Source organism: Myxine glutinosa, chromosome 1 (genome assembly GCF_964187855.1).
Source record: "Myxine glutinosa chromosome 1, kmMyxGlut1.1, whole genome shotgun sequence".
Lineage (NCBI taxonomy): Eukaryota > Metazoa > Chordata > Myxini > Myxiniformes > Myxinidae > Myxine > Myxine glutinosa.
Genome location: NC_136261.1, coordinates 65037304 through 65054246, shown reverse-complemented (window position 1 = coordinate 65054246; position 16943 = coordinate 65037304). Strand labels below are relative to the sequence as shown.

The 16943-nt window shown below is 42.0% G+C and overlaps 1 protein-coding gene across 1 annotated transcript in view; it reads right to left on the bottom strand.

The window, feature by feature from the left end:
- Positions 1 to 16943, bottom strand: part of LOC137424716 (T-cell surface glycoprotein CD4-like) — a 47023-nt gene that overhangs the window by 17318 nt on the left and 12762 nt on the right. Inside the window, exons 2-5 of the mRNA XM_078772585.1 lie at positions 10271 to 10615; positions 9930 to 10160; positions 9525 to 9800; positions 9184 to 9423 (exon numbers count right to left, since the gene is read on the bottom strand). Of these exons, the coding sequence (XP_078628711.1) occupies positions 9184 to 9423; positions 9525 to 9800; positions 9930 to 10160; positions 10271 to 10615 (1092 nt within the window). The remainder of the gene's footprint in view (positions 1 to 9183; positions 9424 to 9524; positions 9801 to 9929; positions 10161 to 10270; positions 10616 to 16943) is intronic.

The following is a 16943-nucleotide window of genomic DNA, read 5'->3' as shown; positions in this document are numbered from 1 at the left end:
CGGTTGAATACTTTTTGGGTTATGCGAATAACATACACACACACACACACACACACAGACATACAAATAAATACACAGCGATCAAAACATAACCTTCCGCTTTTGCGAAGGTAACGATATAAACAACAGGTGAGCAACAGCATCACGGAAATTTGTAGACAATGCCCAAAGTATCCCGACCCCCCTTTCCTGGAAGTCCTTGCAGTATCCATGTGTTTTATGCCTCTACCTTCCCACACCTCCTCCCCCAAAGCCCTCTCCCTCCCACAGATCTCCCGATGTCCCTGCTATCAAATGTTATGTTTGTGTGCTTCCCCCTCTCTCCCAATCTTGTCTACCGCTCCCCTTATTAAATGTTTTATGTGTCCGTTTTTTTTTTGTGATTAATGTCAGCGCTTATACGAGCCTCGATCTTGTATTAAAAAATAATAATAACAAGCGTTACGCCGAGGTTCCCCGTCGGTGAAGTAATGCGAGTTGACAAAGTGGAAGACGCAAGGCGGCCATCTTGGATTTTGACGTGGCGACCCAATTTTCAATAGCGTGCTTACTTATGCCTAGATACACGCACACACCAGGTTAGAAGTTGGTACTTCGCTTATTTTTCAAGATATTTCGCTCAAAAGGTTCAGACATGTATATGGTGGTGGCCATCTTGGATTTTGACGTGGCGACCCAATTTTCAATAGTTTTCTTCCTTATGCCGAGATACGCTCAAACACCAAATTAGAAGTTGGTACTTCGCTTATTTTTCAAGATATTCATCTCACAAGGTTCAGACATACATGGCGGCGGCCATGTTGGATTTTGACGTGGCGACCCAATTTTCAATAGCGTCCTTCCTTGTGCCTAGATACACCCACACACCAGATTAGAAGTTGGTACTTCGCTTATTTTTCAAGATATTTCGCTCACAAGGTTCAGACATATATATGGTGGTGGCCATCTTGGATTTTGACGTGGCGACCCAATTTTCAATAGCCTTCTTCCTTGTGCCTAGATACATCCACACACCAGATTAGAAGTTGGTACTTCGCTTATTTTTCAAGATATTCAGCTCACAAGGTTCAGACATACATGGCATCAGACATACATGGCGGTGGCCATCTTGGATTTTGACGTGGGTCGCACCCACACACCAAATTCGAATGCGGTCCTTCACTTACGCACGCACGCATGCCCGCACGCACGCCCACACGGACGGACGGACACACGGACGGAGGGGAAAACCATAGTCCCCCTTTCGCTCCGCGGTGGTACGGGGGGCATTTTTTTTTTTTTTTTTTTTTTTTTTGTATACTGAATCGAGGCTCGTGAAAGAGCTAACATTTACTTCACAAACAAATCAACCAGACAAACAAAATACCCAAAAAGAGGGAGCGGAAGACAAGATGGGGAGAGAAGGGGAAGCACACAAACACAACATCCGAGAGCAGGGAGATGTGTGGAAGGGAGAGGGCCTGGAGGAAATTTTTATTTTATTAAAATAAAAGCCATACTCTGCATTTCAGGATGAACTGAGGAGGTAGATGGAATACCGATAAAAGGTCAACGGATAGCCGTTCCCTTCAACATGCACAGTGGCATGCTCAGTAGAATCCACGACCTCTGCCTATGCAATGAGAAGTGCAAATGAAGGGCACCGAAGGCCATGTAATGGCCAGCAATGAATGGCTAGATTGAAGACGATGAGAGCCATTGTGAAGTGTGCCTGAAACACCGCAGTGCTCAATGAGCAGAACTCCAACAGCCACGTGGAAGGCGAAGAAAAAATGTCAAAGTTGGCTGTGCCATCTTCCTCTTTGCTGGTAAACCGTATCTACTGGTCTGGACTATTTCTCCAACTATCCGGAGGTAGAACTGCTAATGTCAAAGTTTTGCAGTCGGGTCATCACCAACCTGAAGTCTATCTTTGGCCTGCGTTAGAAGTGAACCCACTGGAAGGTTCCATCTCAATTAAAAGTCACAGGAAAAATTAAAAGTCACACGAGACGAGAGAGCGCGTGTGGGCTGTGGGCAGTCCGCTGCTATCATTTTGATCCGTGGAAGAGGTGCGACTTGTCGAACTGAGAATATGGATAAAATGGTATTTCCTGTTGTGTGTTTAAAGTTCTCTGAGTGAACGAAACCCAATGATTCGCATTGGGTACGAGTTACAAGCACTCATTTCTCTAGGTGGAAGCGCGTCATGGGGCTTGAGCGGCGGAGTAATTTGGCCAGGTGGCATAGTAATAGCACTCTTAGCCAATCAGAACCCGTATTTTTGTAAACACCTGCACGACTTGTCTTGCAATGGCAGCCCCCATGTCGGTGTGAGGTGAGTCAGGTGTGAGGAAAAATATAATGGGAAGCCTTTCTTATTCTGTGTTTTGCATCTGGCCTTGGTAAAAGCACAGAATATGTCCGTTCTCTAAGGTAAGATGGAATAAGTATCGTGACTGCTTCGATAAATGATTTAGACTGGTCAGGTTTAAGATGCCAGATTTAGATGGGTAAGTGGTGACATTGCCTGATTGCAGTATCACAATTATCATGCACTCTGCACATCACACTCATTATAGTGCACATTACATGCACTGCACTCTGCACATCACATTCCATATACTTCACATTACACTCCATATACTGCACATCACATTCCATATACTTCACATCACACTCCATATACTGCACATCACACTGCATATACTGCACATCACACTCCATATACTGCACATCACCCGGCAGTCTGCACATCACACTCCATATACTGTACATCACACTTCATATACTGCACAACACATGCGCTGCACTCTGCACATCACATTCCATATACTGCACATCACACTGCATTTACTGCACATCACACTCCATATACTGTACATCACACTTCATATACTGCACATCACACTCCATATACTGCACATCACACTCCATATACTGCACATCACCCTGCAGTCTGCACATCACACTCCATATACTGTACATCACACTTCATATACTGCACATCACACTCCATATACTGCACATCACACTCCATAGTCTGAAGATTACAGACCCGACCACAAAGTTCAAGTCGGTGAAATAAATTTCTCCCGAGGGGTGAGATTAACGAAGCACTGATTGATTTCATCTTCGCCATTTGTAGGTCAAGCAAACTGCCTGATCTGGGCGAGAATACAGCATTTATGTGACACAATCTGACCAATGTCACGTGTTGAAAGTGTCATCAGGTGAGCTATATATCCAGTTCGTGGATGAGTTGCAGTGCGATCACGAGGAGACTGACACCCGTCTCCTCCTCCATGCAAAGCTCGCCAGTTCCAGTCATCGTGATATTGACATTCACAGTCCAGATAATGATGTCACAATGATCGCTGCTGCTCTCAGTCCACAAATACCAGCAAATTCGTTTTTTTTCAACTGGCGTCAAAAATGTGCCCATGTGATTGATATCGGGCGCATCAAAGATGGCCTTGGGGAGCCATTGTCTCAAAGTCTCAATGAGTTTCATACTCTAATCAAGTGTGACTCCACAAACTCGTTTTATGGCGATGGTAAAAGGAGAACATTTACCACCATCTTACTATAATTCACCAAATGTCCGTCCGTCCGTTCGAATGTACCGCAAAAACGGCTGAACCGATCGCAACGATATTTATGAGTGGGTATTCCTGGGACCCCTGGGAGTAAAATAGGCTATATTGTTTTTCCAAGTTTTCCAATTTTCCAGTTTTTCCAAACACGATGGAATAATATTTACCGATATGAACAGTGATGTGGCTTTTGTTGAAATTCTACAAATACTGTTTAGATTTTGATGAGAATTATAAACCTGCCGCGAATGCGGACGTGGACAGATGACGGCAATGCACTGGTTTGATAATACTGTATACAAATACCACCGTCATTCGATCGTAATGTTAAATCGTTAAACGTTAATCATGTTAATTGTTTTGTTAAAGCCTCAATTGATGATTGGAATAGAGTGAATACAATTACGATTTTGAATTCGTAATATTGTATTCACCCACCCGTACGGAACTTCACATCAGGATTTAAATATTTGTTTATGTCACGAATGTTGTTAAAAGCTTATTTTTTAATATTCATGTTATTTAATTTGTGATTGAAGTTATGCTGTTTGGAATGAAACGAGGAAAATTACCACAGTGTGGTCACCAGCTGTGACGTGTAGAATCATGAGGATATCCGTTGCAATATGTTCCTACCTCATACCAACGCACGTCCGAGTGTATGCGCATGCGCTATTCAAAAAGGCACCCCAACAACAAGAACAACAACGCGGTCCTCTCATAGAGCTGCTAATCACAGCTAAAAAGAGATATTGAGTTCAAGTGAATGACGGAATGCCGTGACGGTTTCTACTTTCTAAACGTGAAATTTGCGGATCGCCATATGCAGATTCGCCATTGACTGGGTATGGAACAAACGTACCCGTTTGTTTGCCAGCGGGTACGTTTTTCATGGAAGTCCTTCGCGAACTTGCTGTCCATGTCTGACATGCGACTGAGGGTGCTCCAGGAATGTGGAATTTATTGGTTTCATGCTTTAGCATTCGCCGTTTCGGCAATGTCTGTTTGCTTCTGGCCTCCCACCCGTGCGTAGCATGGGTACCTCGCTAGTGTATTAAAGTGAGACTTAGTGCAAGGCTTGACACAATTGGGGGCTGATTTTAACATAACAACCTGTATTGGAGGCTGTACTGGAGCGGTTCGTTTGTGCTATTTATGGTCAAGACTTGGCACCTGACGTCAGTGATACACGGCACAGAGTATTTTGATTGGCTTTGTCACAAGGAGAACAGTGTATGCCACCGACAACAGACGACCTGCACCAACATATTTTGGGATTTTGGGTCAATTGGCTCAATTAATTTGCTCACCAATCTAACGCTAGAAACAGATTGTTTTTTTTGGTTCACGAGTTATCAAGTGACCACTATATTCGTCATGTGTGTGCGTCTGTCTGTGTGTGTGTCTGTCTGTCCGCAGCATAACTACCCGATGATATCATCCGATCTTGATGAAACTTGGGTGGGAGGTTGATATCATGATCTAGTTGTGTCCTGCCTCGAGTGGGCGTATTAAGCCCATTGTGGGCGGAGCCACGCCCGAAAAAGATGTCTTTTTAGGGGGTAATCGAGTTCAAGCTACATCTTCTCCGAAGGGTTTGGTGGAATCTGACAGGGGTTTCGATATTTGGTTAGGCCAATGTCATGTGTATAACCCCACGGAGCTCGATTTTTCATTTTCGCCCCAAGGTCAAGGTCACAAGGTCACAAAATTTAGAAAAGTCAATTTTTGATGGTTTTATTACATTGTTTGCTTCCTGATAGGGTGACATGTCGTACATGATCTTATATTATCACATACATAATGAAATACAAGTTTTCCAACAAATTTCAGAATCCTCGACCTTTGACCGTTGAAGGTCACAAAGGTCAAAGTTTCAAAGTTGTCGGAATCGAACCAAATTTTCGGTATTGTGTAGCAAACTAACCTCATAACTGATTATACATTATTTTCTATCTCATTTGAAGGTCAGTAACCTTCGTTTTGACATTTCAAGGTCACAAAGTTCAAATTTTCAAAGTTGTCGGAATCGAACCGAATTTTCGGTATTGTGTAGCTAACTAGTCTCATAACAGATAATACATTCCTATTTATACATTTTCAATGTCGGTTTTGACCTTTGTCATTGAATACCGCTCGCTTGTGAACCATCATTGTCTCCTGACTTGTCCTATTTATGCCAAAATAACTGATTGTCATTCCTCAATTAGTTATTTTCTGAAAACAATTAAGCTGAATTAGTCATTAGTGTTTTGCCTTAATTAGTCATTTTATGAAGATGACTCTTTGAAAAGACCTCGATTTGTGGAACGTGATGTATAGTTATCAGTACCATTGTACCATTTCTGCACCTGTTCTACTTTTTATTAATGAAGATAATGAATGATAAATTTCCTCGGCACCACTGAGCTCCTCACCACCTGCAAAGCTTTCATCCGCAGCTTGATAGAGTGCTGCTCTCCCCTCTGGGCTGGTGCTCCTGCCTCACACCGAGCTCGGTTTCACGCTGTAGAAAGCAAGGCTTTTGAAATCATTGGAATCTCCCGTGATGAACCTGATTCTGAGGACCTTTCATTCTCTCACCGCAGGCAGGTTGGTGGTCTTTCTGTCTTCTCCCGACTCCTCTCCGGCCTAGCTCCCCCAGCTCTATCTGTTCTCTGTCCTCCAAATATTCCTGCAGGACACATGATCTGCTAGCAGCCATCTTCTGGTGAAACTGCCAAAATCGAGACTCTCTGCTCACGTTCACTCTTTCAATCCTCTTTTTCCCCGCCTCTGGAGCAAACTCCCACAATCTCGTCAATCCCTCCATGTCTTCAAAACAGCTATCCACCACCATCTCTTATCTTTCCCCATCGAAAGTCTTGATATTTTCTACCCTCGTCAATCCACCCTAAATCCACCTCCTTCAAATTCCAATTTCTTTCCTGAAAGTTCTTGCAGTGTCCATTTGGTTATACCGTGGACCCCAATGTCCCTGTTTCTACTGGTGTTGTGTTTCCCTCTCTCAACCCTCTTGTCTCCTGCTCTCTTTATTGTATGTTCTTTGTGTTAGCTGTTACACGAGCCTTGACTGAGCATACAAAGAATAAACACTTGTGTCCAAATATCAGCTTCCAAGCTAAATGTTACCTGAGATATTGCCCAGATGAGAAATAAAATAAATAAGTGATTAATAATAAAAATAAATAAATAATAATCATAAAATAATTAAATTATTAATCAATTGGCTAATATAATAGCTAAACCACGACCTTCCATCCAAATCTGTAACTTTAAAAAACCTAATTAAGTAATTCATCAAATAATTAAATGGGTAATTGATTAATCAATAAATCAAAAATATCCTTTGCAGCCAAATCACTTGGTCATTGCCATGTCCAAATATCAGCTTCCTAACTCAAAAGGTACCTGAGATATTGCAAAGATGAGAAAGAAAAGATTAATATGAACTTAATAAATCGCCAATAATTAAATAATTAATCAATTCATTGATTCATCAATAAAATAAAAAATACGGTTTTGCCAAAGTACTTGCTCATTATTGTGGCCAAATTTGAACTTCCTATCTCAAAGGATGGCCGAGATATCGTCCGGACAAACATACAAACAGTGAAAACTGAGTACTTCGGTGCCTGGCGATGACGTCATGCAGCGCCTGGATGAGGAATAGGAAAGGAGCGGTGTATAAAAACTTGAGAAGACTGATTGGTTGGGTGCTTTACCTGAAGGCAGGTCATTAGCTGCTTGCAAGGGTGATAATGGGCGGTTTGCCATTACCTTCCCAGCAGTTAGGACAATAATTTGTCATTTGACCAGAATGTCGGTGATAACTTGCCTACTCTTCATGAAGGACATGGTGGGATCTACCCGGCTTAACGTCCATCCGAGGGACGACACACACGAAGCCTGGTGTTGGCTTAGCGGTTTGGGTGCCGGCTTGGGATCCTAGGATCCTGGGTTCGAATCCCGGTCGATTGCTGAATTAACACCAGGGGGGTCGACTCAGCCTGTCATTTTTACGATGTCGGCAAATTGAGTACTAGTTCACTGGTAATTCCCTGTGTGTAGCAAGAGGCGACCAACAGGGTTGGTGGCAGGAAGGGCATCCGGCCATAAAACATTGCTTTAAAAAAGGCCAGCCCCTGCTCTGTGGGGAAAAATGGCCTCTAAAGGTGGTTCAAGGGACGACACACACTGATGACATCACCCTACCTGTGACACACTGGGATAACAGTTTGTAGTTGGGTCGAGATCCAAACCCAGGCTAAACAGCGAAGAGACGTGTGTGTGTCCGTCTCGGCGATCTTGTCAATCCCTGGGATAGAGTACGGAATCTAATTTACAAATAAATGAAATAATTTACGAAATGAAAGGTTCATTGATTGCAAATGAAAGGTTGGAAGGTTTGAAGATCCTTAAAGGTTTAAACTCTAAAGAGTCCACAGGGTCTGAAAGGTCGAAATCTTTAATAAACCCGGTATTTTATCTTTAATAAACTGAAATGTCCAACGGCCAAATTGAAAATGGAGGAATAGTTATGGCCTAACAATATATAATGAATGGATGTACTCAAGTCAAATACGATGTGATTGAAAATTGATAGAAGTACAGTACATTACTCAGTTCAAATAGTACGTACTTAATAGATGTACACACATTGGTCACTTTGGCTTCACCGTATTTTTCGTTTTTATTTATATAGATACATAACAAACCTTATAATGTACATCGTGGATGTTACATGGTTTGAATTTCTTCACAGAAGAGGAAGACTCTGCACTAAAGTATCCAGTGGTGAAAATGAAACATAAGGTTTCCTGCCAGTCTCGATTAATAATAAAACCAGATGGTATTCATAGAATACTTGCCCTGTGCAGTCATCTTGGTGCGAGCCAACTCTTTTGTTTGTGAACGTTTTTTTTTCTTTGATCCAATATGGCTGCCAGACCACGTGAGCGATTATTACATCATAAATTTATATTCTCTAATATAATTGTTGCACAGATCATGCTCAATAAATTTCAAACTGATCAGACTAAGCGAATTATGACGTCATAATTACCACACCAATGACGTCATCGTTGACAACACCTATTCCCCATGCGGAGTTCTTTACAATGAGCCACGTTTCAATTTTTTCCCATAGAGCGGTTGTGGAGATATAGATGTGCAACGTTTTTCAGTTTTTCGAAGATGGTGCCTGTACCACGTGACCTATGACGTCATGATTATCATTACCTTGTTCTACAGGAGGAGGCGTTTCTATGGTGAAAATTTCGTGTTCATCAGACCAACGGTTGCTGAGAAAAAAAATTCATACTGATCGGATGAAGCGTTATATTTGTCAAATCATGACGTCATAACGAAGGCACCGATGACGTGATAAAATTTCGTGTCAGTCGGACCAACTGAATGAATAAATCAATTTTAAAACAACAGTTTCTAGTTGGGTCGACTACAAACCACGTAAACATACAGACACGTACGGACGGAATGCACGCACCCGAATGCCGAACCCTGCTTTTCGCTTCGCGAGTGCAGGTAATAAACAAATCGTTCGTTCACACTCGTGTTTATACCATTTACAATAAATCCATAAACGTACCTTCTGTAATTGTTTGTGAGATTGTTGTGATAACTCTTCCTGATTCTCCATACAGAACACACATCCATTTTCCTGCATCTTCAGGAGTAAATGTGAAAGTGAAACTGGACTGGTTCGTGACGTCACGATCAGACGTTACATGGCGCCACCCGAACGTCACACCAGGTACAGGATGCGAAAGTTCACAGTTGAAAGTCACTGCAGTTCCATTGGAAACTCTTTTCCCTGGAGTCACTGTGGCTGGAGGTGAAAGTAAAGATGTTGTTGTTTATTTTAACAATAAAAACCTATTTGAAACTCATCATGTTTCTGTTACAATAACAACAGGTGGAGCAGCTTACCTGTGACGATGATGATGATCGATATATAATAAATATCCGGATCAGATCGACACTCGTAATGTCCGGTGTCCTCGGGACGAACATCGGAGATTCTAAGTGAGAAATCCTCGGTGATTGTGAATTTCCCATTTGTTTGTTCATCTCGATCCTTCATCAGAGATTTTGATTCATTCACTTTATACCATCGAGTGCTGTGATCATTCACACCTGGTAAGGTGATGTTACTGTTAACTGGAGTTATAAAAATAAATGTCTTTACACCATCACGTGATCCTCCTGTAAGAGAGGGAATGGGATGTTTAATAACACGAGAAATTGAATGTTTAATGTTGAATAACAAATGTGAATAAAAGTGAAATTAAAGATAAATTATATAATAAGACAATAATTAAATAATTATCTCACGTTTATAGACGTTGATAAAGTGATTGATGGTGAGACGAGTTTTATTCATTGTGGAGACGACGCAGGTCCATTTACCCCCATCAGTGATCCCCATTTGTGAAACTTTCATTTCCTTTCCTTTTCCTACCGACAGGTGCCCCCTCATCCACTCCACGTCACCATCACCACCACGGATCGAGCACCTCAAGGTGGTTTCACGACCTTCCTCTACCGGGTCCCTCCGGCTCGTCACTGTGAATAACAAACATTATATTTTAATTAATTATTTCGTTAATTTATATTAATCACCTGTGTTTATTCAATGATTGTATTTATGAATAAACATAATGATAAATATTCACCTTCAGCAGTAACGAGTTTTACCTCAGCGAGTTTGGTTCGTTTGTGAGGGGAACGATTAACGTGGTTACAGGTGAATGTTCCATAATCATAATAACTTACAGGTGAGATAAGGAGAGAAAAATCTCCTTCTTTGACTCCATAACCGGTAATGTTCATATTATTATATCCACCCCGAGTGAATCCTTCATCCCGGAAGTCTTGGTGCATGATGCTGCTGTATTTCCACCATTCCATCCGAGCCCCTTCTCTCCACAATGATCTGTTCAACAAACATGGCAGCGTCACCGCGTCACCCACACCTGCAAACACGGATTTCTCTTCCACAGCCCGTGAGGGTTCAACACCTGAAAACACAAGAAAACATTGTGAGTTATTCAGATAATTGTTTGTAAACATTTACAGATTTGATCATCTTGTTTATTTCAATATAACTCAATCATCGGATCGATATCAACCACCGAAGTTACCAAAACATATTTGAATCCCAATACAAGAATAAGAGTGCAGCATTTAGGGGGGAGGGTAACAGGTACGAATCCCCACCCCAATCACCCGCTCATCCGCTATTCGGGAAAGAAAAATGTGACGAATCAAGAATTATTTGACCATTCACAGTCATCTTCTTCTTCTTCTTTTATCGTTTTCACAATCGTGCATGTAAAGTGATCAAATTGGAAGATGTCACCCCCTCCATCCCCTCTTGTTTCCCCACTCCAAGTAATTATATAACAGCTTTGCAGAGTCGATGGTACTTGTAGTCCAATGGGTAGAAAATATCCCCCCCCCCCTTCCCACGCCTCCTCCCCCCAAGCCCTCTCCCTCCCACAGATCTCCCGATGTTCCTGCTCTCAAATGTTGTACTTGTGTGCTTCCCCTTCTCTCCCCGTCTTGTCTACCACTCCCCTTGTTATATACTTTGTGTGTGTGTTTGATTTTTTTTTGTGTGATAAATGTTAGCTCTTTCACGAGCCTCGATTCTGCATAAAATATATATATATATAGAACCCGATTCCTCTGATTGAACGAACGAGCTCTCTGTACCTCCTCGAACAAGTATTGTATTTTTATATTAAAAGGTCGACGGGTGAATAAAGATGTGAATGGAGTGGTTATTTGTGTTGATTAATCGCTTGCCACGTCACAAAGGTCATTAACCCCAATTCCCACATGTGTGGACATTTAATGAAGCAAACAGTGAATGGGAGGACGCCACGCTGGTAGGTTGTAAATAGTTTGGTACCTTAGGGTTTAGTATGAGGGCCGTTATTAGTCCCAAACAGGTGTGACCTCATTTAGGGGAGGAGGTGGGATATTATGAGTCATGTGAATCCGAATATTCCAATCGACAATGACTGGACCCATTCCTTTCATATTTAGCACATCCATACAGGGCCTTCAGAAAGTATTCACACCCCTTGACATTTTCACATTTTGTTGTGTCACAGCCTGAATTTAAAATTGATTAAATCGACTTTTTGTCGCTGATCTACACCACACTGATCTACACCGATCTACCCATAACGTCAAAGTGGAATTTCTTTTTTAGAATTTGTTACAAAATAATTAAAAACGAAAAGCTGAAATGTGTTGAGTCAATAGGTATTCAACCCCTTTGCTATAACACTCCAAATAGAGCTCAGGTACATCCAATTTCCTTTAATCATCCATGAGATGTCTCCACAACTTGATTTGACTCCACCTGTGGCAAATTCAATTGATTGGACATCTATAATATAAAAGGAGCTCCGTCTTGGCGTCCGTCTGTCCATGAAGCTGTGGGATTATATGTCTATCAATTACGTACTGTTTGAACTCAGTTGCATCCTTCTATTAATTACGTACGTCTATTATTTACTTCTACTGTACCTTTCGACCCTTTCCCAAGATTGTTCGGGAAAGAACCCTAAGATTCGACTACTGAGACCGCTTAGACCTTTGAAAACCCTTTAAGATTCCCCCCAACACCTCTAAGACCCAAAACACTGCAAAGACCCTTAAATACCCAAAAGACCCCAAGGACCCAAAATACCCTTCGGACTCCGAAGACCCAAAATAACCTGAGGACTCTGAAGACCCAAAATACCCCGAGGACTTTGAGAACCCAAAAGACCCAAATAACTCGGAAGACCCAATAGTCAGGGCCCTTAGGGATATTTTGGGGCCGTTCGGTTCAAATTCTTCCAAAAGCACCAAATTTGGCCCAGATGTTGCCCATGCCATACTCTTTCGATTTTTGACGCCCCCCCCCCCCCCGGGGGCCCCATATTGGCGAAATACTAAATGGCCACCACCCGGATTAGAGGAAAATCAGTTAAATAACCAAAAGGGTTGGAATCATGTATGATACCACTTTTCAGGGGTTTTCGAGGTCGAGGAATCCAATTATGATGTTATTTTGATGATTCGAGGTCAAGGTCAACCCTCAAGGTCATCTTAAAGGTCATTTTTGAGTCAAACATGTCGGTTTTTGAGTTTTTTGTCAAGATTTACGCGAGGTTCACCATTTTATGTTTCTGGGTTGGGTAATCGAACTCTGACCTTATTTTTGACAATTAGAGGAAATATTTACATGTCTATTTCCTAATTTTCAGGCATATGCAGTTCATCAGTCTAATTACAAAGGTACGGATTTTGATGTTTTATGAACTGTATGCCATATCCTTGTGTTTAATTTTTGTGCGATCATGATCCGGGTTCATGTATACATGATTGTATACATGTCATAAATATGACGTCATAGGTCATGTGACCTGGCGGCCATATTGGATTTTATGAAAACCTTAAAAATGGATCCCTGCCTTCATTTTTCGATCGATTCATTTTGAACTTTGACCACTTATAGTACGCCATGTGATTGGATGCATATCCTAATTATGACGTCATAGGTCAGGTGACATGGCGGGATGGACCGGTATGGTCCCCGCTCTTGACGCCCGTCAAAAATCGAAAGAGTATGGCATGGGCAACATCTGCGCCAAATTTGATGCTTTTGGAAGAATTTGAACCAAAATATCCCTAAGGGTCCTGACTACAAAAGACCCAGAAGACCTTTTAGAACCGGAAGACTATATATAATCCTTAGAACCCTAAGATCCTATCGACCCCGCTAGACCATTTAAACCCCGTGAGACCTTGAAGAACCCGAACACCCCATAGACTCCATCAGACCCTTTAGAACACCATGGCCTATAGACTCCCTCAGACCCTTTCAAACTAATAGACCCCATTAGACCTTTTAGACTCTGTCCCCTTTCGACCCCTTATACATTTAAGATACTTTTGACACATTTAAACCCCACAGACCCTTTAGACCTTTACACACCTTTTTTTATTATTTATTTTGTTTACAGGATCGAGGCTCGTGAAAGTGTTAACATTTATTACACAAAAAACAAACAGACACACAAAACATATAATAAAGGAAGCGGTAGACAACATGTGGAGAGAAGGGGAAGCACACACACACAACATTTGAGAGCATGGACATCGGGAGATTTGTGAGAGGGAGAGGGCTTGGGGGGAGGAGGCGTGGGAAGGGGGGGGGGGACTTTAGTCCAATGACTCCCTTTAGACCCCTTAGAGGCTTAGATATTAACACCCCTTAGACCCTGCAGACCCTTAAGCCTTGTTAGACATATTTACACCCCTTAGACTGCTTGGACCCTTGACCATTTCGAGCTTCATACCTTTTAGACCACATAGAGCATTTTAGTCAGTTTATATGCCTTTAGACCTTCACACCCTTTAGACCATCTATAACACCACACACAAATCTATAGTCTTCTTGCAAAACACAGACGATACTTTTTTCAGCAAGTAAATGCAGAAACTTTACCCACCCAAGAGGGTGGGTGTTCTGCTTGTACGTATGTGTAATAATGTCTGGGAATTTGGCACATCAAATGATTTTGCAATCAAAATCAAAAGTCATGGGACAGGCTTTTATGTTTGAATTTTGTCAATTTTAAAAAGAATCGACGGAATACCCACCCTCTGAGGGTCTTAAGGGTTTTGGGGGCATTAGGAGTCTTAGGTTTATTGGGGTTGTTAGGGGTCGTAAGGGACTTGGGGTTGTGGGAGGTCTTTGAGTCTTAAGGGTCTTGTGATCCTGGGGTCTGAAGGATAATAGGGGAATTGTGAGGTCTCAGGGGTGTTGAGGGGTCTTAAGCGTCTCAATGGTCTTCGGGCGTTTAGGGGTCTTCAGGGTGTCAAGGGGTCTTAAGGTAAAGAGGAGTCTGGAACTCACGCACTCTGGAACAGCACTCGGTAGATCACATACCTCCGCCAGGCTGAACAGTTTCAGTTTTGTATCTCACTGAGAGGCCGGATCTGGATCTGGACCTAAATCTAAATGGAATCGGCCTCTTCTTGTCACCTAACCAACTCATCCACCTCATTTTGTTATAACTGTTGTCGTTCCGGCAGGTTCTCCCATCTCAGCCAAGGAACTCTGGAGTTCTGTCAGAATGGTCATTCGGTTCTTGGTCAACTCCTTTACCAAGGTCCTTTCTCCCCGGTTGCTCAGTATGGTCGGACAGCCAGCTCAAGGAAGAGTCTGGGTAGTTCAATATGCTTTCTATTTTCTAATGATGGAGCTCACTGTGCTCTTAGGAACTTTCAACATTCCAGAAATTGTTTTATACCCTTCCCCAGATCTATGCCTCCTCACAATTCAATACCAGAATTATATGGACAGTTCCTTGGACTTCATGGTAGAGTTTCTGCTCTGACATGCACCGTCAACTGTGGGACCTTATATAGAAAGGTGTGCTACTTTCTAAATCATGACCAATCAATAGCATTGGCCACACGTGAACTCCAATCAAGTTGTAGAGAAATCGAAAAGATGATCAAAGGAAATTGGATGTACCTGAGCTCTATTTGGAGTGTCATAGCAAAGGGGTTGAATACTTATTGACGCAAGACATTTCAGCTTTTAATTAGCTCACCTGGAACGAAGTTCAGTGGAGCTTATGCGATGGCGCGTCGTCCGTCCGTCAGTCCATCAACATTTTAAACTTCTTCTCCGAAACCGCTAATGGGATTACGACCAAATTTGGCACAAATTATATTTGTTGTGTTGTGACTAAAGTTTGTTTACAGCATTAAAAAATCTGCCCCTTTGGGGATCGACGGGGGGTCAAACTGGGTGCAGGTTTTGACCCCCTCCCCCCCCCCCCCCCCCCCCCAAAATAGGTATTTGCTCTTTTCTCAGAACCTTCACACACAATTTTGATGAAACTTCACCACAACCATCGTCATCCATGATGTACCAATCTTTCTTCAAGGCATTGGAAAAATTGGGGTCTGAGGAGGTACACGGGGTGGGAAGGGGTGGGGAGGTTGCCCCCCAAAATAAGTGGTTTTTTATTTGTTTGTTTAGTCTTATGATTATGTTAGTATGATTCTACATGCTGTCCTGTCTTCTAGCAAGCATTGAAATTGGTTTAAAATACCTTTAGTCAGTGCAGTATACTGTTTATTCGACCAGGTGAGTGCCAGGGGTATTGCACCTATGTTTTGTTAATTATTTTGCAGAAATTTCTAAAAAATATATATTCCCCTTTGACGTTATGGGGTTTTATGTGTATATCAGTGACAAAAAAATCTCAGTTTAATCAATTTTATATTCAGGTTGTGACACTACAAAATATGAAAAAGTCAAGGGGTGTGAATACTTTCTGAAGGCGCTGTATATATGCACGTGTAGTTTACCACATCCACTACCTAAATACCACTTTGATGATTTTTAGTTCACCTGGAACGTAGTTTTGGGGAGCTTATGCGATGGCGCATCATCCGCCCGTCTGTCCGTAAATAATTGAAACGTCTTCTCCGAAACCGCTGATGGGATTGTGACCAAACTTGGCACAAATGATATTTGGTGTATTGCAACTCAAGTTTGTTCATGGCATGAAAAACATCAGGGTGACCGGGGGTCAAAGTGGATCCAGGTTTGACCCCCCAAAATAGGGATTTGCATTTTCCTCTGTAACTACAAACACTATTTCTACACATTACACACTTTGGGGTCCAACTACACACACCATTTCGATGAAACTTGACCTCAACCTTCATCATACTGTGATGTACCAAAGTTTGTTCACTGCACTAAGAAAAAAAATCGGTCCCTGAGGGGGTCTACTGGGGGGTTGCCCCACCCCCTCCCAAAAAAATAGGTATTTGCTCTTTTCTCTGAAACTACACACACAATTTCGTTAAAACTTGACCACAACCCTCAACACCCTTTTTGTACCAAAGTTTGTTCACAGCATTAAAAAAAATATATCGGGCCCCAAGGGAGTGTACATGGGGTTGTTCCCCAAAATAGGTATTTGCTATTTTCTCTGAAACTACACACACAATTTCAATGAAACTTGAGCAGAACCTTCATCACCTGTGATGCATCACCCGTATCTCATAATAATCTCATACCTAGTGAGTTCACAATGTGACGTCACTGGCCATCTCGAAAATCGACACTCTAGGGCTTTTTATGGCACTTTGTGATTGGCAAAGAGAAACAAAATTCCCTTCAAATTAGACCGTGTTTAATTTTATCAATGGTTTTTGGCAAAAAAAAAATAGCATTTAGGTTTCCCTTCAGGGTCTTTTGGGTATTTAAGGGTCTTTGGGGTCTTTTCAGTCTTCTTGGTCTTCAGGGTTTTTGGG